This window comes from Salmo salar, chromosome ssa09 (assembly GCF_905237065.1).
Source record: "Salmo salar chromosome ssa09, Ssal_v3.1, whole genome shotgun sequence".
Classification (NCBI taxonomy): domain Eukaryota; kingdom Metazoa; phylum Chordata; class Actinopteri; order Salmoniformes; family Salmonidae; genus Salmo; species Salmo salar.
The window spans coordinates 94213476-94235708 of NC_059450.1; the positions used below are offsets into that span (position 1 = coordinate 94213476).

General features: G+C 45.0%; 1 protein-coding gene across 2 annotated transcripts in view; it reads right to left on the minus strand.

Annotated features, from left to right (window-relative positions):
- Nucleotides 1–5300: 5300 nt before the first annotated feature.
- The window catches only part of LOC106591089 (probable E3 ubiquitin-protein ligase MID2), a 262597-nt gene continuing 245664 nt past the window's right edge, over nucleotides 5301–22233 (minus strand). For both annotated transcript variants that reach the window (XM_045724241.1, XM_045724240.1), the window contains 3 exons: nucleotides 16225–16386; nucleotides 11140–11347; nucleotides 5301–10711 (listed from right to left, as the gene is read on the minus strand). In XM_045724241.1, the coding sequence (XP_045580197.1) occupies nucleotides 10297–10711; nucleotides 11140–11347; nucleotides 16225–16386 (785 nt within the window). In that variant the 3' untranslated portion in view covers nucleotides 5301–10296. The remainder of the gene's footprint in view (nucleotides 10712–11139; nucleotides 11348–16224; nucleotides 16387–22233) is intronic.

Below are 22233 nucleotides of genomic sequence, written 5' to 3' on the forward strand. Positions count from 1 at the left end.
ACATAATCTGTCTCTCTGTGGGTCGTCGTTTGTGAGACAGTTATTCACTACAGTAGAGATGTGTGCTATAGTGGGGGAGGTTGAGGAAGGCTTTACCTTTGTAAGTGAGAACAAATCAGGCTGAGGAGGAGGACTTGGCGTCTAGCCCATGGCGTGGGGGAGGGGAGGGTGTGGGAGGGGAGGGGAGGGGAGGCTGATGGTGAGGCACTCAGAGTCTCAGGAAAAAAGGATCTAAACAGGCAGTAGATCACTGCTCCACACAACTCCATCCAGATTCATCTCCTGAGGTGGGAATCCATCAAACAAGCCACCAAGAGATGAAGAGAGACAGAGCGAGAGGAGGAGAGAGGGAGAGGGGGAGAGAGAGAGGGAGGGGGAGAGAGAGAGGAGTAGAGAGAGAGAAAGAGAGGGAGAGAGAGAGAGAGGGGAGGAGAGAGAGAGAGGCAGGGGGATTGAGAGAGAGAGAGAGAGAGAGAGAGAGAGAGAGAGAGAGAGAGAGAGAGGGGGGGGAGAGAGAGAGGAGGTGAGAGATAGAAAGAGAGAGAGAGAGAGGGAGGGGGGAGAGAGAGACAGAGGGAGGGGGATTGAGAGACAGAGAGCGAGAGAGAGAGAGGGGGAGGGGGGAGAGAGAGAGAGAGAGAGAGAGAGAGAGAGAAAGAGAGAGAGGGGGAAATAGAGGGAGCGAGAGAGAAGGCGAGAGAGAGATAGAGGAGATGGACTGAGAGCCCCAGTCCTTTATGGTACCCATTGACAGAGAGTGATGGGGCTGGATATTTTAGATAGATCTCAGCAGAATCTGCTCCCATGGAAATGGAACTGGCAGCTGGAGAGAGAGAGAGGCCTTAAAAGTACTGTGGATGGTGGATAGTTATGAGCGTCCCGGACTAGAGCCTATAGATCACAGACAGATTGATATGTTTATGTGTATAACTGGCCTATATCAGCTGATGGTAGATGGGAGGAGGAGGAGGAGGTGGAGTAGGAGGAGGAGGAGGAGGAGGTGGAGGAGGATGGGGAGGATGGGGAGCAGGTGGAGGAGGAGTTTGAGGAAGAGGAGGAGGAGGATGAGGTGGAGGCGGAGGAGGATGAGGAGGAGTTGGAGAATGGGGAGGAGGTGGAGGATGGGGAGCAGGTGGAGGAGGTTGAGGAAGAGGTGGATGAGGAGGAGGAGGATGAGGTGGAGGAGAAGGAGGAGGATGGGGAGGATGGGGAGGAGGTTGAGGAGGAGGAGGAGGAGGATGATGAGGAGGAGGATGGGGAGGATGAGGAGGAGGTTGAGGAGGAGGAGGAGGATGAGGTGGAGGATGGGGAGCAGATGGAGGAGATTGAGGAAGAGTAGGATGGGGATAAGGAGGATGAGGTGGAGGAGAAGGTGGAGGAGGAGGATGAGGAGGAGGATGAGGTGGAGGAGGAGGATGAGGTGGAGGAGGAGGAGGAGCTGGAGGAAGATGGGGAAGAGGAGGTGGAGGATGGGGAGGAGGTGGAACAGGTGGATGGGGAGGATGGGGAGGAGGAGGATGGGGAGGAGGTGGATGGGGAGGAAGTGGAGGAGATTGAGGAGGAGGAGGTGGATGGGGAGGAGGAGGACGAGGAGCTGGAGGAGGATGGGGAGGAGGAGGTGGAGGAGGTGGTGGAGGTTGAGGAGGAGGAGGTGGAGGAGGAGGAGCTGCAGGAGGAGGTGGAGGAGGAGCTGGAGGAGGATGGGGAGGAGGAGGTGGAGGAGGTGGTAGAGGTTGAGGAGGAGGAGGTGGAGGAGGAGGAGCTGCAGGAGGAGGTGGAGGAGGAGCTGGAGAAGGATGGGGAGGAGGAGGTGGAGGAGGTGGTGGAGGATGAGGAGGAGGAGGTGGAGAAGGAGGAGGTGTAGTGGTGAGATCGGTATGCTATTGGAAGGATCCATCATGCAGACAACACGTGCTGTATTGTACAAATATCCATTTCACATCTCTTGTTTTTGACCAATGAAATACAGTGTATGTTTGAAGTCATTTTACCATTTTACCATTTGCTTTCCCTGAGCTGTTATCTTTAAACGTTGATTGCTATTGTTTAATTTAACAGTCCTTAGCATTGGCCCAGCTCTAAGTGATGTCTTCCAGATCTCAACAAGCAATACTGATGTTCTCAGAGAGAGAAATTGCTCTAATTCGCTACAGAGTACTACTGAACTAAACAGTCATCAGAGACCAGTCCTGTCCTCCTACCTACAGAGTACTACTGAACTAAACAGTCATCAGAGACCAGTCCTCTCCTCCTACCTACAGAGTACTACTGAACTAAACAGTCATCAGAGACCAGTCCTCTCCTCCTACCTACAGAGTACTACTGAACTAAACAGTCATCAGAGACCAGTCCTCTCCTCCTACCTACAGAGTACTACTGAACTAAACAGTCATCAGAGACCAGTCCTGTCCTCCTACCTACAGAGTACTACTGAACTAAACAGTCATCAGAGACCAGTCCTCTCCTCCTACCTACAGAGTACTACTGAACTAAACAGTCATCAGAGACCAGTCCTCTCCTCCTACCTACAGAGTACTACTGAACTAAACAGTCATCAGAGACCAGTCCTCTCCTCCTACCTACAGAGTACTACTGAACTAAACAGTCATCAGAGACCAGTCCTCTCCTCCTACCTACAGAGTACTACTGAACTAAACAGTCATCAGAGACCAGTCCTCTCCTCCTACCTACAGAGTACTACTGAACTAAACAGTCATCAGAGACCAGTCCTCTCCTCCTACCTACAGAGTACTACTGAACTAAACAGTCATCAGAGACCAGTCCTCTCCTCCTACTTACAGAGTACTACTGAACTAAACAGTCATCAGAGACCAGTCCTCTCCTCCTACCTACAGAGTACTACTGAACTAAACAGTCATCAGAGACCAGTCCTCTCCTCCTACTTACAGAGTACTACTGAACTATTTTTTTTATTTTTTATTTTTTATTTAACTAGGAGAGTCTGTTAAGAACAAATTCCTATTTACAATGACGGCCTAAAAAACAATGGGTTATCTGCCTTGTTCAGGGGCAGAATGACAGATTTTTACCTTGTCAGCTCGCGGATTTGATCTATCAACCTTTTGGTTACTAGTCCAACGCTCTAACCACTAGGCTACCTGCCGGCCCAACACTCTAACCACTAGGCTACCTGCCGGCCCTACACTCTAACCACTAGGCTACCTGCCGGCCCTACACTCTAACCACTAGGCTACCTGCCGGCCCTACACTCTAACCACTAGGCTACCTGCCGGCCCAACGCTCTAACCAGTAGGCTACCTGCCGCCCCTACACTCTAACCACTAGGCTACCTGCCGCCCCTACACTCTAACCACTAGGCTACCTGCCGCCCCTACACTCTAACCACTAGGCTACCTGCCGCCCCTACACTCTAACCACTAGGCTACCTGCCGCCCCTACACTCTAACCACTAGGCTACCTGCCGCCCCTACACTCTAACCACTAGGCTACCTGCCGCCCCTACACTCTAACCACTAGGCTACCTGCCGCCCCATCCACTCTAACCACTAGGCTATCTGCCGCCCCTACTCTCTAACCACTAGGCTACCTGCCACCCCTCCACTCTAACCACTAGGCTACCTGCCACCCCTACTCTCTAACCACTAGGCTACCTGCCGCCCCTACACTCTAACCACTAGGCTACCTGCCGTCCCTACGCTCTAACCACTAGGCTACCTGCCGCCCCTACGCTCTAACCACTAGGCTACCTGCCGCCCCTACGCTCTAACCACTAGGCTACCTGCCGCCCCTACGCTCTAACCACTAGGCTACCTGCCGCCCCCACGCTCTAACCACTAGGCTACCTGCCGCCCTCACGCTCTAACCACTAGGCTACCTGCCGCCCCTACGCTCTAACCACTAGGCTACCTGCCGCCCCTACGCTCTAACCACTAGGCTACCTGCCGCCCCTACGCTCTAACCACTAGGCTACCTGCCGCCCCAACGCTCTAACCACTAGGCTACCTACCGCCCCTACGCTCTAACCACTAGGCTACCTGCCGCCCCTACACTCTAACCACTAGGCTACCTGCCGCCCCTACACTCTAACCACTAGGCTACCTACCGCCCCTACACTGTAACCACTAGGCTACCTGCCGCCCCTACACTCTAACCACTAGGCTACCTACCACCCCTACACTCTAACCACTAGGCTACCCTGCCGTCAACATGACTCATGAATGGCTAATGAAGGTTAGTGTTATCTAACGCTGCCTTTGATATGTAATTAGATCAACATTTCATGTGGATAGAGGCGGATGCACACATGCAGTGAACATTTTGTTAGTGGCTCGTAATTTGGTTGGTTTTCCTTCTGACTGGGAAGTTGAGTTTCTGGTTGCCAGCATCGTGCAGCTGCAAGAGGCAAAGCAATTAAAAAGCCACTAATGAGAGGAATATAAATGTTTCATTTTTCTGGGAGGATTTTCCCCAAATGCATTGCATGTTGACAATGATAACAGCCGTTACTACACAAGGGTGTTCTGCCGTCATTTGACTTGGCATGGAGCAGACAGGGACCTATGAGCCATTCCATGCCTAGAATAAAAACAATTACATTCAGGGCAGAAAGAGAGACCTGAAGTGCACATTAATTCCCAGTGCCAGGGACAGCAGATGAGGGGTACAGGGCGATGCCCCTCCAACTAACCCTGGGCCCTGTACGCCCTGCCAGCCCAGCAGGCCTCTCTCATAACCATGCCCACAACCCCCAGGCCTGAAAATGCAGGCTTAGACAACCCCTCCCTACAAACCCATGAGATGCTTAGCTACTTGCTGAATGATGGCATGCCATATCTTTCTGTCCATCATGGAAGTTAAAAGGTCCTCCGTTCTGAGTCCAGTGTCTCGGGCAGATGTTATCTACTAATATCTCCATGTGACGGCTACACAACAGCCCTATCTGTGGAAAATGCGAAGGACAGTGAGGATAATAACAGAATACAATAACTAATGACTTTGTAATACGACTTTTAAATTGGACTTTTTAAGTTCACATAAATAGCATGAGTTAATATATTTTTGTATATTATAAAATGTTATATAATATACATTTTCTTTCTACGAGTCAGAGATCTTTTTGAAACAAAAGTGTTATGTTGATGTTGTTTTACTGAACATAGAGCTGTTGTTTTGATTCAAATATCAGAGGAAGTAAAGAATCTATTTCTAGAGTTGTAAAAAATAATTCCTTTTAGAAACACAAAAGAAATGCAAAATTATGATATATTCCATCATGTCTAGAAGGTACTGTATACTGACTGAACTACAAAGAGAGTCAATTATTCTCAGTGTGTTTATTGACCGGTAGTAGTAGCACAAAGCACAGCAAAACTACCTGAATGATATGCATGAACACACGTCTCAATAAAGTTGTCTATTTCAAATTGACATTTTGTTGTGAATCTGTTTCTATAAAACCTTCATGAGATAGACACAGACTGTATGGACCAAGTCATGCATGCAGTAGGTGACCCAGTCAAATGCACTTCTTGTACAAATAAAAGGTATCTTGTCAGTTCAGCCCAGAAATCAGCAGCCACAGTTATCACCTCTGATGTTTTCTTCAAATTGATCGTCTTTCTGATAATTCAAGAAACGTCCCTTACAAAAAAAGATTGCAGTCAGAGTGCAGTATAACTGCAGTACACTGTAGTATAACTGTAGTTATAATGCAGTATTGTAGCAGTAAACTGTAGTTAAAATGTAGTATAACTGCAGTACACTGTAGTACAACTGTAGTTAGAATGCAGTATAACTGCAGTACACTGTAGTATAACTGTAGTTAGAATGCAGTATAACTGCAGTACACTGTAGTATAACTGTAGTTAGAATGCAGTATATATGCAGTACACTGTAGTATAACTGTAATTAGAATGCCGTATAACTGCAGTACGTTGCAAATACTGCGTCCAAAATAACACTTTTTTTTTACTGCAGTAATTTTGCAGTGTAACTGCAGTTACAGTGCAGTATAACTGCAGTTCAACTGCAGAACACTGCAGTTATTCTGCAATCACTGCATCCAAAATACCACAGTCGACTGTAGTTACTACACTTTTACTACAGTTTTAAAACCCCAATCTTTTTTGTTGTTGTAAGGGCTAACATTCACAAATCTGCTGCTAGACTAAAAAAGAAAAATGAAAGCACAAACAACACCTCCCCTTCAGTCAGCACTGATATTACCCTTAAAAACAGCATTTAACTGCTGTTATGTCTTATGTAGCTGTTATAAAGGCTTTATGAATGCATACGTAAGGGGGTCTACAGTGAAGTGTTACCACCTGTTATAATCAAAGCAGTGTTATTTAAAAGACCTCTGACCTCTTGAGTCCAGTATTCAGCTAGCTCTATAAATGGAAGACCATTCTCATCAGCTTGAACTGGTGTTCTGTTAGGTCCATAATGGAACTCACCATTCTCATCAGCTTGAACTGGTGTTCTGTTGGGTCTATAATGGAACTCACCATTCTCATCGGCTTGAACTGGTGTTCTGTTGGGTCTATAATGGAACTCACCATTCTCATCGGCTTGAACTGGTGTTCTGTTGGGTCTATAATGGAACTCACCATTCTCATCGGCTTGAACTGGTGTTCTGTTGGGTCTATAATGGAACTCACCATTCTCATCTTACTATTGAACTGCTGTGTTCTGTTGGGTTCATAATGGAACTCACCATTTTCATTGGCTTGAACTGGTGTTCTGTTGGGTCTATATTGGAACTCACCATTCTCATCGGCTTGAACTGGTGTTCTGTTGGGTCTATAATGGAACTCACCATTCTCATCTTACTATTGAACCACTGTGTTCTGTTGGGTCTATAATGGAACTCACCATTCTCATCTTACTATTGAACCACTGTGTTCTGTTGGGTCCATAATGGAACTCACCATTGTCATTGGCTTGAACTGGTGTTCTGTTGGGTCTATAATGGAACTCACCATTCTCATCTTACTATTGAACCACTGTGTTCTGTTGGGTCCATAATGGAACTCACCATTGTCATTGGCTTGAACTGGTGTTCTGTTGGGTCTATAATGGAACTCACCATTCTCATCGGCTTGAACTGGTGTTCTGTTGGGTCTATAATGGAACTCACCATTCTCATCGGCTTGAACTGGTGTTCTGTTGGGTCCATAATGGAACTCACCATTCTCATCTTACTATTGAACCGCTGTGTTCTGTTAGGTCCATAATGGAACTCACCATTCTCATCTTACTATTGAACCATTGTGTTCTGTTGGGTCCATAATGGAACTCACCATTCTCATCGGCTTGAACTGGTGTTCTGTTGGGTCTATAATGAAACTCACCATTCTCATCGGCTTGAACTGGTGTTCTGTTGGGTCTATAATGGAACTCACCATTCTCATCGGCTTGAACTGGTGTTCTGTTGGGTCTATAATGGAACTCACCATTCTCATCTTACTATTGAACCGCTGTGTTCGGTTGGGTCCTTAATGGAACTCACCATTGTCATTGGCTTGAACTGGTGTTCTGTTGGGTCTATAATGGAACTCACTATTCTCATCTTACTATTGAACCACTGTGTTCTGTTGGGTCCATAATGGAACTCACCATTCTCATCTTACTATTGAACCACTGTGTTCTGTTGGGTCCATAATGGAACTCACCATTCTCATCGGCTTGAACTGGTGTTCTGTTGGGTCTATAATGGAACTCACCATTCTCATCTTACTATTGAACCACTGTGTTCTGTTGGGTCTATAATGGAACTCACCATTCTCATCTTACTATTGAACCACTGTGTTCTGTTGGGTCCATAATGGAACTCACCATTGTCATTGGCTTGAACTGGTGTTCTGTTGGGTCTATAATGGAACTCACCATTCTCATCTTACTATTGAACCACTGTGTTCTGTTAGGTCCATAATGGAACTCACCATTCTCATCTTACTATTGAACCACTGTGTTCTGTTGGGTCCATAATGGAACTCACCATTGTCATTGGCTTGAACTGGTGTTCTGTTGGATCTATAATGGAACTCACCATTCTCATTGGCTTGAACTGGTGTTCTGTTGGGTCTATAATGGAACTCACCATTCTCATCGGCTTGAACTGGTGTTCTGTTGGGTCCATAATGGAACTCACCATTCTCATCTTACTATTGAACCGCTGTGTTCTGTTAGGTCCATAATGGAACTCACCATTCTCATCTTACTATTGAACCATTGTGTTCTGTTGGGTCCATAATGGAACTCACCATTCTCATCTTACTATTGAACCGCTGTGTTCTGTTGGGTCCATAATGGAACTCACCATTCTCATCTTACTATTGAACCACTGTGTTCTGTTAGGTCCATAATGGAACTCACCATTCTCATCTTACTATTGAACCATTGTGTTCTGTTAGGTCCATAATGGAACTCAAGACTCACTCCAGCCTTAAAGTAGCTATTGTTTCTTTGAAGAAGCTTGAGGACGGACCAGTTAGTTCCAGATCCATTCATATGTCTGTGTCTCTGTCTCCCACTTTCACGGTGCCAAAGACAAATCTGCATGATGGTTAGTTTGTGCTTTCGAATTAAAAACAGAAAACTTAAAAAACAGGAAATATGACATTTAGCATGGAAAACTAAATCTGTGTCTGAAATGGCACCCTATTGCATACATAGTGCATCATTTATTTTTTTTACATTCAAAAGTAGTGCACTATATAGGGAATAGGGTGCCATTTGGGACATGTCCTAAATACCTTGATGTGTGGTGAGAGATTGAACCACCGGCATCAGGACGTTGGCGTCATCAGTAGTACGAGTCTGTCTGTTCCCAATATCCTCACTACTACGTTTAATTCGATGAAAAAAATAAAGCATCCGTAGGTTTTCAGAAAGTTAACAGTTAGTATCTAAAGTATTACATCATGCTAGTTCAGTGGTTTTTCAAGCTACACACTACTTATGTTTTCTCTGCATAATAAATATACTATTGATTGTCTTGATCAGACCCACTACGTATTCAATCCCTGAATATTAAATCAGAGGAAAATCAGTAAAAATCATAGTCCACACCACCAAAGCCATACATTAAAAAAAAGCCCAAATAAATAATAAGTATCTGATGATGTAACGCTTTACGTTTTTTGAATGATGATGTCATAGAGCTACAAGGTCTTCCCTGTGGAATCTTAACCATATCTGGTGAAATGTTTTGTGATTTTCTTGAATAGAAATCTGATGGTTTCTATGAGAGATAGAATATCGGGATGGTAACTGGTAGGTAGACAAATAACAGATCTACATTGTCTTGGGACTTTATACAAATCAACGGCCAATAACAACACACCCCTTTTGGAATAGGTAAACTTCGACCAAGGATTGGATGTGAGGGGAGGTGGTGGAGCTCCGCGGTGACTGTGAGGAATTCTATAGGTCAGGAGTCAAGAATTACCTCATGATAACCTGGAAGTGAACCAGTGAGGGATTCTATAGGTCAGGAGTCAAGAATTACCTCATGATAACCTGGAAGTGAACCAGTGAAGGGCAGTGAAGTGGGATCCTATAATGCAGCATGCTTTTCTCACAGCAAAACAGAACTAAACAAAACATGAAGTGTGAACCAATCACAGAGGAAATACATATCATGCTATGACATCAAAACCGATAGCAAATCGAATGTTATAACCCTCTCTTCCCTCCCTGAATATTCAACTTTCGTAATTTTTTTTATCCGTCAGTTTTGTTAATTTCACTGTGTTAAAAATCGCATAAACGTCATAATCTTACCCCATTTCTATAGAAGATAAATCCACTATGCTATCTAGAGGAAGAACAACCATGTCCAAATACATTTTGTGTCTTTTTTTAAACACTGAGGAAATAAAGACCAATCTAAAAAGTGTCCCATGAATACATTGAGATTGAGAAGAAAATAAAAGCAAACCAACTTATTATTCATAAATAATTAACATGTTTTCCTCTAATCAATCATGATCAATAAAGTTTCTTATAATACAAGACTAGTAGTCACACAATGCAAGTCAAGCTTCTGTGTTGATTTGTAAATATCATAAACAACAACACACATCCTCACACTGAGACAAGTAGTAGGTAATGTAACAAACCATCCATGAAGAGAAAAGAGGAAAGCTGGGTAAAATGAGGAAGAGGAGGAAGTAGGAAACTGAGGAGAAGAAAAATTCAACCCCATTGGCCCACAAACCCAGGAAGTAAGTGAGTCTAGCCCAGCCCAGTTCAGAGTCCAGTCCAAGCCCTTGTCGGTCTCCGGGACTGGGAGTCACCCCTGTCCCGGACTCAGTGACAGCCCTTCAGACCCGACATGTAGGGTGACTCCTGCTGACGACACAGGGTCATCATCCCCTCCTGGTGTTCCTCAGGGCAGTCCACAAAGTCCGGCACCGGAAGCCCTGACAGGATCATCACTGACTTGTTCCAGATCATGAAGGTGGGCGCCACGGGGAGCAGGAAGCTGACCTCAAAGGTGTGCAGGTGTTGGGAGTTCATGGCGTCGTAGAAGGACAGGGAGTTGTTGTCGTAGTCCAGAAGGACTCCCAGACGTCTGAGCTGGTGGCTGGCCTCCACCAGCATCTCTTTGCCATTGTGACGCACCATGAAGTTGTTGTTACAGCGGGACAACACCCAGGAGGAGGAGTTCTTACCACTCCACTCGTTCTTAGGGGCGGACTTGTAAGCCACGCCCACAGCGTACCTGTCAGAGGGGATTACAGAGTGTCAGGAAGGCATAAACTACGGACAACAAACACAATTACATTTTATCAATGGCAATTTGAATGCACAGATGAGATCATGAGGCCCATTGTGAGGCCCATTTTGTTTTAAGTATCTGTGACCAACAGATGCATATCTGTATTCCCAGTCATGTGAAATGTATAGATTAGGGCCTTATGAAATAAATAATACATTATTTACTATTATTTCCTTATATGAACTGTAACTCAGTAAAATATATGAAATTATTGCCTGCTGCGTTTATATATTTTATTCAGTATACATATGTTGTATCGATAAAGCTTATTCCACCACTATATGATCGATGGGAGGAAAATCAAGTGTTTCTGCATGAAGTCGTGTGGCAACGAACAGTGTACATACAGTATTATCAATATCACAACTCACCAGGTGGAGGCGCCCAGCAACACCTCCCAGTAGTGACAGCCGCTGTCGATGAAGACGTTTCCTGCTGCTCCATACGACCCCGTGCTGCTGAAGCGTTCTGGAGTGTGGCTCTTCTTCAGGGAGCTCTCATCTTTCTCCATGGTCAGGCAGTCGTTGGACAGACGCAGCTTCTTGTGGGCCGTCTTTGGGTCAAGCTTAAAAGGCTGACCTGGAAGTGCGGTGGAGGAGAAGACAGGGGAGACGTTTAGCTTCACAGAGGTTCTCTAGGTCTAGCAGACAGTAGCATTCAACATCAGCAGCAGAAGAAAGACAGGCGGACACTCAGCCTCAGGTCAAGTGTCTCAGATGAACATCAGAAATAGGATATTGTGACTATTACTGTGAGTTTTATGACAGGGAACATCATATTTACATCTATAACAACATGCCCATGGAACATTTTCATTTGAGGTCATCGATTGAGAAAGTGGGAAAACAGAAAGAAAGAGAGAATTGGGGATGAAACGGGTAGTGTGGGTATAAAATGACAAAGTAGCATCTTTCTCTGTCTATGTATAGGATACTTGGAGGTTGTCCTTGGTCCTGAACGACCTGACATTTAACTCTGGACACCTCCAATCTCCTTTTCCTCCATCCCTGCTTCTCCTCCTCGTCTTCCACGGCTTTAATGAGCAACAATGAAGCTCCCTCCATCCACTCCCCTCCTCCTCTCTCTCTCTCTCTCTCTCCCTGCCTGCCTGCCCCAATAATCTCCCTTCCGACTGAGTGTTACTGCACACGGATATGAGACGGTTTGGCTGTGTGCTTCTGAAAGCCAATTACATGAATAGCATGCTTTGATCTGCTTATCTCGGCGAGCGCAGCCATTTTCAAACACACACTGGCTCTGTCACAGGTTTCCTGGGGACTGCTCCTGAGAGCGGGTCTGGCTGGCTGAGTGAGGAGAGGAGGGGGACCGAAGCTGCTGCACGTGCAACAGAGGTACAAAAAACGCACACAGAGGCGTGTACACACTGACGCACACCGACATGGCAAACAACAAACCAGAAACAGTCATCACAAACACACGCACGCCATCCCTCTCATTACCAGTGTATTCCAACACCTACAGAGCTGTAAATCAAAGGGCTGTGACAGACAGAGCCAAGGTGTTACTTAATGTCATCACTACCTCATTACAGGGTTCCATCCTGTTACCACGGAGACCGGGTGTGCAACCCAAAATGCCAGTGCACTATATAATATATAGAATAGGGTGTCATTTGGGACACAGAGAGATGTCAGAGAGGACAGAGGTGTCAGTCCATAGTTGAAGGGCTTCCCTCTGCGGGATAAATAATACAACTATTTGAGGGAACAGACATGGGATTTTTTCACAACTAAGATTAGACATTTCATCTTTCCTACAATACTTTATAAATGACAGACATGTAATTCACTGATGCTCACCGTTCTATTAGTGTCTGTGTATTGTTGAGGCACTGAGGAGATGGAATGAAAGCTGGAGCAATGTGTTTCTGTGTACCCGTTCTGGTTGTGTATCTAGCTATCAGAGGAAGGGAAATTATGGAAAATGCTTTTCAAAAGCACACACACTTTATGAGTTCTGGAGTAAACCTGTCAGAAGCAAGGAGAGGGAGTCTGGCTGACACTATCACGCTCCCTGCTACAGGAGAGAGAGAGAGAGAGAGAGAGAGAGAGAGAGAGAGAGAGAGAGAGAGAGAGAGAGAGAGAGAGAGAGAGAGAGAGAGAGAGAGAGAGGAGAGAGGAGAGAGAGAGAGAGAGAGAGAGAGAGACCTGGACTAGATGACAGCTCTATCCTCGGGACACACAGACAGAGAGATGGACAGATGGCATGGAGGAGAAGGAGGAGATAGGGAGGGCAGTGAGATGATGTGCCATGGTTGCAGGCTGAGGGTCAGAGAGACAAGCAGAAAGCACAAGGACACTGCCCCAGAGAACAAGGCGACCAGACCAGAGCAAGCCCTCTGCAACGCATCCCTCAACCCCCTCCTCCATCCTCCTTCTGTATCCCTCCTCCTCCTCCTCCTCCTCCTCCTCCCTATATATCCGTCCTCCTCCTCCGCCTCCCTATATATCCCTCCTACTCCTCCCTATATATCCGTCCTCCTCCTCCTCCTCCTCCTCCCTATATATCCTTCCTCCTCCTCCTCCTCCCTATATATCCCTCCTCCTCCTCCTCCTCCCTATATATCCTTCCTCCTCCTCCTCCTCCTCCCTATATATCCTTCCTCCTCCTCCCTATATATCCCTCCTCCTCCTCCTCCTCCTCCTCCCTATATATCCTTCCTCCTCCTCCTCCTCCCTATATATCCCTCCTCCTCCTCCTTCCTATATCTCCTCCTCCTCCTCCCTATATCTCCTCCTCCTCCTCCTCCTCCCTATATATCCCTCCTCCTTCCCCTCCTCCCTATATATCCCTCCTCCTCCTCCTCCTCCTTCCTATATCTCCTCCTCCTCCTCCCTATATCTCCTCCTCCTCCTCCCTATATATCCTTCCTCCTCCTCCTCCTCCTCCTCCCTATATATCCCTCCTCCTCCTCCCTATATATGCCTCCTCCTCCTCCTCCTCCCTATATATCTTTCCTCCTCCTCCTCCTCCTCCTCCCTATATATCCTTCCTCCTCCTCCTCCCTATATATCCTTCCTCCACCTCCTCCTCCCTATATATCCCTCCTCCTCCCTATATATCCCTCCTCCTCCCTATATATCCCTCCTCCTCCTCCCTATATCTCCCTCCTCCTCCTTCTCCTCCCCCTCTTCCCTATATCTCCTCCTCCTCTTCCCTTATATATATATATATATATATATATATATATATATATATATATATATATATCTTTCCTCATCTTCCTCCTCCATCCTCCCTATATCTCCCCATCCTTGTCCTCCTCCTCCATCCTCACTACACCAGTATTATTCATTGATGAACCCTTTTTCTACTGAGAATGATGATGAATGTCCGAGCCTGTCAATGTGAAGTCACAGCCTTTATAAGTACATCAAGTGATTCTATTTATGTCTGGTTGTCTTAAATGATTACCTAGTAATAGAGTAGATAACAGCTCGGCCTATGTACAGTATACCCATCAGGAGTACAGCGTTCATGTTTCAACTTGTTTCACAGTGGTATTCTAGTGGAAGGAGTTTAGGGATTAACATTACATGTCACTGTTATTTGTGAAACGTGTTTCAGCAACCCTGAAATGTGACAAGCTAAAATCTCTAAGCCGCTTCTTGCCCATCCGTCTGAAAATATGACAACAACCAAAAAAATCCTCCCATCTTACTGCTGAGGCCTCAGGCTTTGACTAAAACTTATCCTGTGGTACTTAAAGGCTTCGACACTTCGTCTCAATGGCTGCTGGCTGTGTGCTTGAGGAGAGGGACCAACCATACACCATGAATGTTTCTTGATTGTTGTGACCCATTTTCTCTCTACCTCTACATGCTAGTGAAGAGCTTCTTCTGTGTATATTAATTACAGAGAAAGAGAGAGACGGACAGACAGACAGAGAGAGAAAGAGAGAGAAAGAGAGAGAGAGAAAAGCATCTATCTTTGTGTTATTATGCTAGGTGGCTGATTCTGATAATGAAGAGAAATGCCAGGTGCCAATCCAGTATAGTATACAGGGCTTAATCTGCATTAAATCTGAGAGATAGAGTGGGAGGACAGGCTGATACACTAATCTATTCAGGGGACAGGCGAAGAGGAGCAGGGGAGGCGAGAGGAGAGGAGAGGAGAGGAGGGGGCAGGGGAAGAGAGGAGGAGAGTAGAGGAGAGGAGAGGAGAGGAGAGCAGGGAAGGAAAGACAGAGGACTGCATGCCACGACTTGGCTGATGCTGTGGGCACAAACCAGTAGGCACCATAACGAGAGATACAGCGAGACAGTGTGTGTGTGTGTGTCTGTGTGTGTGTGTCTGTGTGTGTGTGTGTGTGTGTGTGTGGGTGGGTGTATGAGCTTAGCCTAGCTGCTGGGCCCAGTGATAAACCTCTGGCAGCCTACGGCTCTACCGACAGGGAATAGAGGGATGAGAGAGGGACGGAGGGATGAGAGAGGGAGGACATGCTAACTCACTGCTAGCTCCAGATACCCTGTGTTTCACCTCCAAACCTCCCCCCGGGTGACTCCATAGCCTCGCTGATGCAATAATCCATGTGAATGCTGTCAGCACCTATCCGGCTGTAACAGGGGCATTTGTAAGTAATTGAAGCCCTGAGCGAGAGAGAGGCAGACAGGCAGGGCTGTAGAGGTGTGATGCTGTACCTGAGGAGGGAGAGATCTTGGCATTAGCCAACCTATCGTGTGACCAGGACGGAGGTAGAGAGAGAGAGAGAGAGAGAGAGAGAGAGAGAGAGAGAGAGAGAGAGAGAGAGAGAGAGAGAGAGAGAGAGAGAGAGAGAGGGAGGGAGGGAGGGAGAGGGAAAGAGGAAGGGAGAGGGAGGGAGGGAGGGATGGACGGAGGGAGGGAGAGAGGGAGGGAGAGGGAAAGAGGGCGGGACAGAGGGGGAGAGAGGGAAAGAGGGAGGGAGAGAGGGAGGGAAAGAGGGAGGGAGAGAGAGGGACAGAGGGAGGGAGAGAGAGGGAGGGAGAGAGAGGGAAAGTGAGTGATGGGTCTAATGGAGTCATTATCACTGGTTGGGTGACGCCGGTCCATGTATGGTATACCAATAAAGCCTTTTCTCTCATCTGTCTAGCCAGTGGCTGTTCTCTAATGTCTGGAAGAACAGATCTAATTGGAGGCCAGGGGCCAGTGGGTCTACCCAGAGAGTAGAGCCCCAGGCTGAGGTAAGCAGCTGTGAAGACAGGGTCTGGAGGGCCGGGAGCCTGGCGGTATGGTGGGGCAACAGGGCTGGGGGACTTAGTGTTGGTTTTGAGGAGGGCTGAAGGGACAGAGGCCTGGAGGGTGGGGGGACTTACTAACTGAGCTAACCAAGAGAGCAGAACCCAATGCTGGGGTAAGAAGCTGTGAAGGACAGAGGGACCAGAGGGCTGGGGGACTTACTGTTGGTTTTGAGGCGGGCTGAAGGGACAGAGGGACCAGAGGGCTAAGGGACTTACTGTTGGTTTTGAGGCGAGCTGGTTCGCTGTTGCGGCTGCCTGCCTGGTTGATGGCCTTGACAAAGAAGACATAACGTGTTCCACTCTGCAGACCGTGCACCGTGTAGTGGTTCTGCTTGATGTTGGGGACAATCATCCAACTGTCCACACTGTTATACAGACCTAGAGAGAGATACATACTGTTATACAGACCTAGAGATACATACTGTTATACAGACCTAGAGATGCATACTGTTATACAGACCTAGAGATGCATACTGTTATACAGACCTAGAGATGCATACTGTTATACAGACCTAGAGATACATACTGTTATACAGACCTAGAGAGAGATACATACTGTTATACAGACCTAGAGATACATACTGTTATACAGACCTAGAGATACATACTGTTATACAGACCTAGAGATGCATACTGTTATACAGACCTAGAGATACATACTGTTATACAGACCTAGAGATACATACTGTTATACAGACCTAGAGATACATACTGTTATACAGACCTAGAGATACATACTGTTATACAGACCTAGAGAGAGATACATACTGTTATACAGACCTAGAGAGAGATACATACTGTTATACAGACCTAGAGAGAGATACATACTGTTATACAGACCTAGAGAGAGATACATACTGTTATACAGACCTAGAGAGAGATACATACTGTTATACAGACCTAGAGATACATACTGTTATACAGACCTAGAGATACATACTGTTATACAGACCTAGAGATACATACTGTTATACAGACCTAGAGATACATACTGTTATACAGACCTAGAGATACATACTGTTATACAGACCTAGAGATGCATACTGTTATACAGACCTAGAGATACATACTGTTATACAGACCTAGAGATACATACTGTTATACAGACCTAGAGATACATACTGTTATACAGACCTAGAGATACATACTGTTATACAGCTGCCACGATCATCCCCCTCTTCAAAGGGGGAGACACTCTAGACCCAAACTGCTACAGACCTATATCTATCCTACCCTGCCTTTCTAAGGTCTTCGAAAGCCAAGTTAACAAACAGATTACCGACCATTTCGAATCCCACCGTACCTTCTCTGCTATGCAATCTGGTTTCAGAGCCGGTCATGGGTGCACATCAGCCACGCTCAAGGTCCTAAACGATATCGTAACCGCCATCGATAAGAGACATTACTGTGCAGCCGTATTCATCACCTGGCAAGGCTTTCGACTCTGTCAATCACCACATTCTTATCGGCAGACTCAACAGCCTTGGTTTCTCAAATGACTGCCTCGCCTGGTTCACCAACTACTTCTCTGATAGAGTTCAGTGTGTCAAATCGGAGGGCCTGTTGTCCGCACCTCTGGCAGTCTCTATGGGGGTGCCACAGGGTTCAATTCTCAGGCCGACTCTCTTCTCTGTATACATCAATGATGTCACTCTTGCTGTTGGTGATTCTCTGATCCACCTCTATGCAGACGACACCATTGTGTATACTTCTGGCCCTTCTTTGGACACTGTGTTAACCTCACTAGGGTAGGGGGCAGCATTCGGAATTTTGGATGAAAAGCATGCCCAAAGTAAACTGCCTGCTACTCAGGTCCAGAAGCTAGGATATGCATATAATTGGTAGATTTGGATAGAAAACACTCTAAAGTTTCCAAAACTGTTAAAATAATGTCTGTGAGTATAACAGAACTGACATGGCAGGCGAAAACCTGAGGAACATCCATCTAGGAAGTGCCTTTATTTTGAAAAGCCTATTTTTCCATTGAAAGCATATCCACCATACAAAGACTTATGACGCAGTTCACGATCCCTATGGCTTTCACAACATGTGGCCAGTCTTTAGGCATTGTTTCAGGCTTTTACTCTGAAAATTAGGGAGAAACAGCACTTTCAATGAGTGGACAGTGGAAATTTCCAGACATGAGTCCAGAGCGTGACCGGGAGCGTGCCTTTCTTGTTTTTCCTTTTCTATTGACGAAGATATTGTCCGGTTGAAATATGATCGATTATTTATGACCAACCGTTTTGACACCAAAGCCCCATATACTACCCACCACCGCGACCTGTACGCTCTCGTTGGTTGGCCCTCACTTCATACTCGTCACCAAACCCACTGGCTCCAGGTCATCTTCAAGTCTTTGCTAGGTAAAGCCCCGCCTTATCTAAGCTCACTGGTCACCATAGCAGCACCCACCCGTAGCACGCGCTCCAGCAGGTATATTTCACTGGTCACCCCCAAAGCTAATTCCTCCTTTGGCCGCCTCTCCTTCCAGTTCTCTGCTGCCAATGACTGGAACGAACTGCAAAAATCACTGAAGCTGTCAGAGCAGCTCACAGATCACCGCACCTGTACATAGCCCATCTGTAAATAGCCCATCCAACTACCTCATCCCAATACTATATTTATTTATTTATCCTGCTCCTTTGCACCCCAGTATCTCTACTTGCACATTCATCTTCTGCACATCTATCACTCCAGTGTTTAATTGGTATATTGTAATTATTTCGCCACCATGGCCTATTTATAGCCTTACCTCCCATATCTTACCTCATTTGCACACACTGTATATAGACTTTTTTCTACTTTATTATTGACTGTATGTTTGTTTATTCCATGTGTAACTCTGTGTCGTTGTATGTGTCGAACTGCTTTGCTTTATCTTGGCCGTTGTAAATGAGAACTTGTTCTCAACTAGCCTACCTGGTTAAATAAAGGTGAAATTTACAGACCTAGAGAGAGATACATACTGTTATACAGACCTAGAGATACATACTGTTATACAGACCTAGAGATACATACTGTTATACAGACCTACTGTTATACAGACTTATAACACAACAACATCACTTCTTGACTTATATCACAATAACATCACTACGTGACTTATATCACAACAACATCACTTCGTGACTTATATCACAATAACATCACTTCGTGACTTATATCACAACAACATCACTTCGTGACTTATATCACAATAACATCACTACGTGACTTATATCACAACAACATCACTTCGTGACTTATATCACAATAACATAACTTCGTGACTTAAAACACAACAACATTACTACGTGACATCACAAAAACAACATCACCACTTAACCTCTCTCCTCATCCTCTCTCCTTGCCTTCTTTCTACTTGCCTCCTCTCTCCTTGCCTCCTCTCTCCTTGTCTCCTTTGTCCTTGCCTCCATTCTAACCTAATTGTACTGGAGGCGAAGGTCCACAGTCTTGAGGAGAGAGGAGGAGAGTAATCGAAAAAGGATGAATTGAGACAGAGCACCCGGGTTGCGTCCCAAATGGCCCTATGGGCCCTGGACAAAAGTAGTGGACTATGTAGGGAACAGGGTGCTAATTGGGAATCACGCCAAGCGACTGTGGGCAGATGAAAGCAGAGAAAAACAAAGCATTATGGAAGGAGAGCAGGGCTGCTTTAGACACAGGCTTTGATGCTGCAACATAAAAGAGGTGTGTGTGAAAGTGTGTGTGCGTTAGTGTGTGTGTGTTAGTGTGTGTGTTAGTGTGTTTCAGATCCATTATGTAAAAAGGGAACTAATCAATCCAACTAATCAATTCTACAGTACTTCAGTTACCCTACAGTATTACAGTAAACAACACGACCCTACAGTATTACAGTCAACAACACAACCCTACAGTACTACAGTAAACAACACTACCCTACAGTACTACAGTAAGCAACACTACCCTACAGTACCACAGTAAACAACACTACCCTACAGTACTACAGTAAACAACACTACCCTACAGTAAACAACACTACCCTACAGTAAAAAACACTACCCTACAGTAAAAAACACTACCCTACAGTAAACAACACTACCCTACAGTATTACAAAAAACAACACTACCCTACAGTATTACAGTAAACAACACTAACCTACAGTAAACAACACTACCCTACAGTATTAAAGTAAACAACACTACCCTACAGTATTACAGTAAACAACACTACCCTATAGTAAACAAACCTACCCTACAGTATTACAGTAAACAACACTAGTCCTCAGGTTTACAGTAAACAACACTACCCTACAGTATTAAAGTAAACAACACTACCGTACAGTATTACAGTAAACAACACTACCCTACAGTAAACAAACATACCCTACAGTACTACAGTAAACAACACAAACCTACAGTAAACAACACTACCATACAGTAAACAACACTACCCTACAGTAGTACAGTAAACAACGCTACCCTATAGTAAACAACACCACCTTACAGTAAACAACTCTACCCAACAGTATTACAGTAAACAACACAACCCTACAGTATTACAGTAAACAACACTACACTACAGTAAACAACACTACCCTACAGTATTACAGTAAACAACACTAGTCCTCAGGATTACAGTAAACAGCACTACCCTACAGTACTACAGTAAACAACACAACAATACAGTAAACAACACTACCATACAGTAAACAAAACTACACCACAGTACTACAGTAAACAACACTACCCTACAGTATTACAGTAAACAACACTACCCTGCAGTAAACAACAGTACCCTACAGTACTACAGTAAACAACACTACATTAAAGTACTACAGTAAACACTACCCTACAGTATTACAGTAAACAACACTAGTCCTCAGGTTTACAGTAAACAACACTACCCTACAGTATTAAAGTAAACAACACTACCCTACAGTATTACAGTAAACAACACTACCCTACAGTAAACAAACATACCCTACAGTACTACAGTAAACAACACAAACCTACAGTAAACAACACTACCATACAGTAAACAACACTACCCTACAGTAGTACAGTAAACAACGCTACCCTATAGTAAACAACACCACCTTACAGTAAACAACTCTACCCAACAGTATTACAGTAAACAACACAACCCTACAGTATTACAGTAAACAACACTAGTCCTCAGGATTACAGTAAACAGCACTACCCTACAGTACTACAGTAAACAACACAACAATACAGTAAACAACACTACCATACAGTAAACAAAACTACACCACAGTACTACAGTAAACAACACTACCCTACAGTATTACAGTAAACAACACTACCCTGCAGTAAACAACAGTACCCTACAGTACTACAGTAAACAACACTACATTAAAGTACTACAGTAAACACTACCCTACAGTATTACAGTAAACAACACTACCCTACAGTATTACAGTAAACAACACTACCCTACAGTATTACAGTAAACATAATACCCTACAGTATTACAGTAAACAACACGACCCTACAGTATAACAGTAAACAACACTACCCTGCAGTATTACAGTAAACAACACTACCCTACAGTACTACAGTAAACAACACTACCCTACAGTATTACAGTAAACACCACCCTACAGTAGTAAAGTAAGCAACACTACCCTCCAGTAAACAACACTACCCTACAGTATTACAATAAACAATACCACCCTACAGTATTACAGTAAACAACACTACCCTACAGTATTCCAGTAAACAACACTACCCTACAGTATTACAGTAAACAACACTACCCTACAGTAAACAACACTACCCTACAGTATTACAGTAAACAACACTACCATACAGTATTACAGTAAACAACACAACCCTACAGTAAACAACACTACCCTACAGTATTACGGTAAACAACACTACCCTACAATATTACAGTAAACAACACTACCCTACAGTACTACAGTAAACAACACTACCCTACAGTAAACAACACTACCCTTCAGTATTACAGTAAACAACACTACCCTACAGTATTACAGTAAACAATATTACCATACAGTATTACAGTAAACAACACTACCCTACAGTACTACAGTAAACAGCACTACCCTACAGTACTACAGTAAACAATACTACCCTACAGTACTACAGTAAACAACATGACCTTACAGTATTACAGTAAACAACACTACCCTACAGTAAAAAACACTATCCTACAGTAAACAACACTACCCTACAGTTTTACAAAAAACAACACTACCCTACAGTATTACAGTA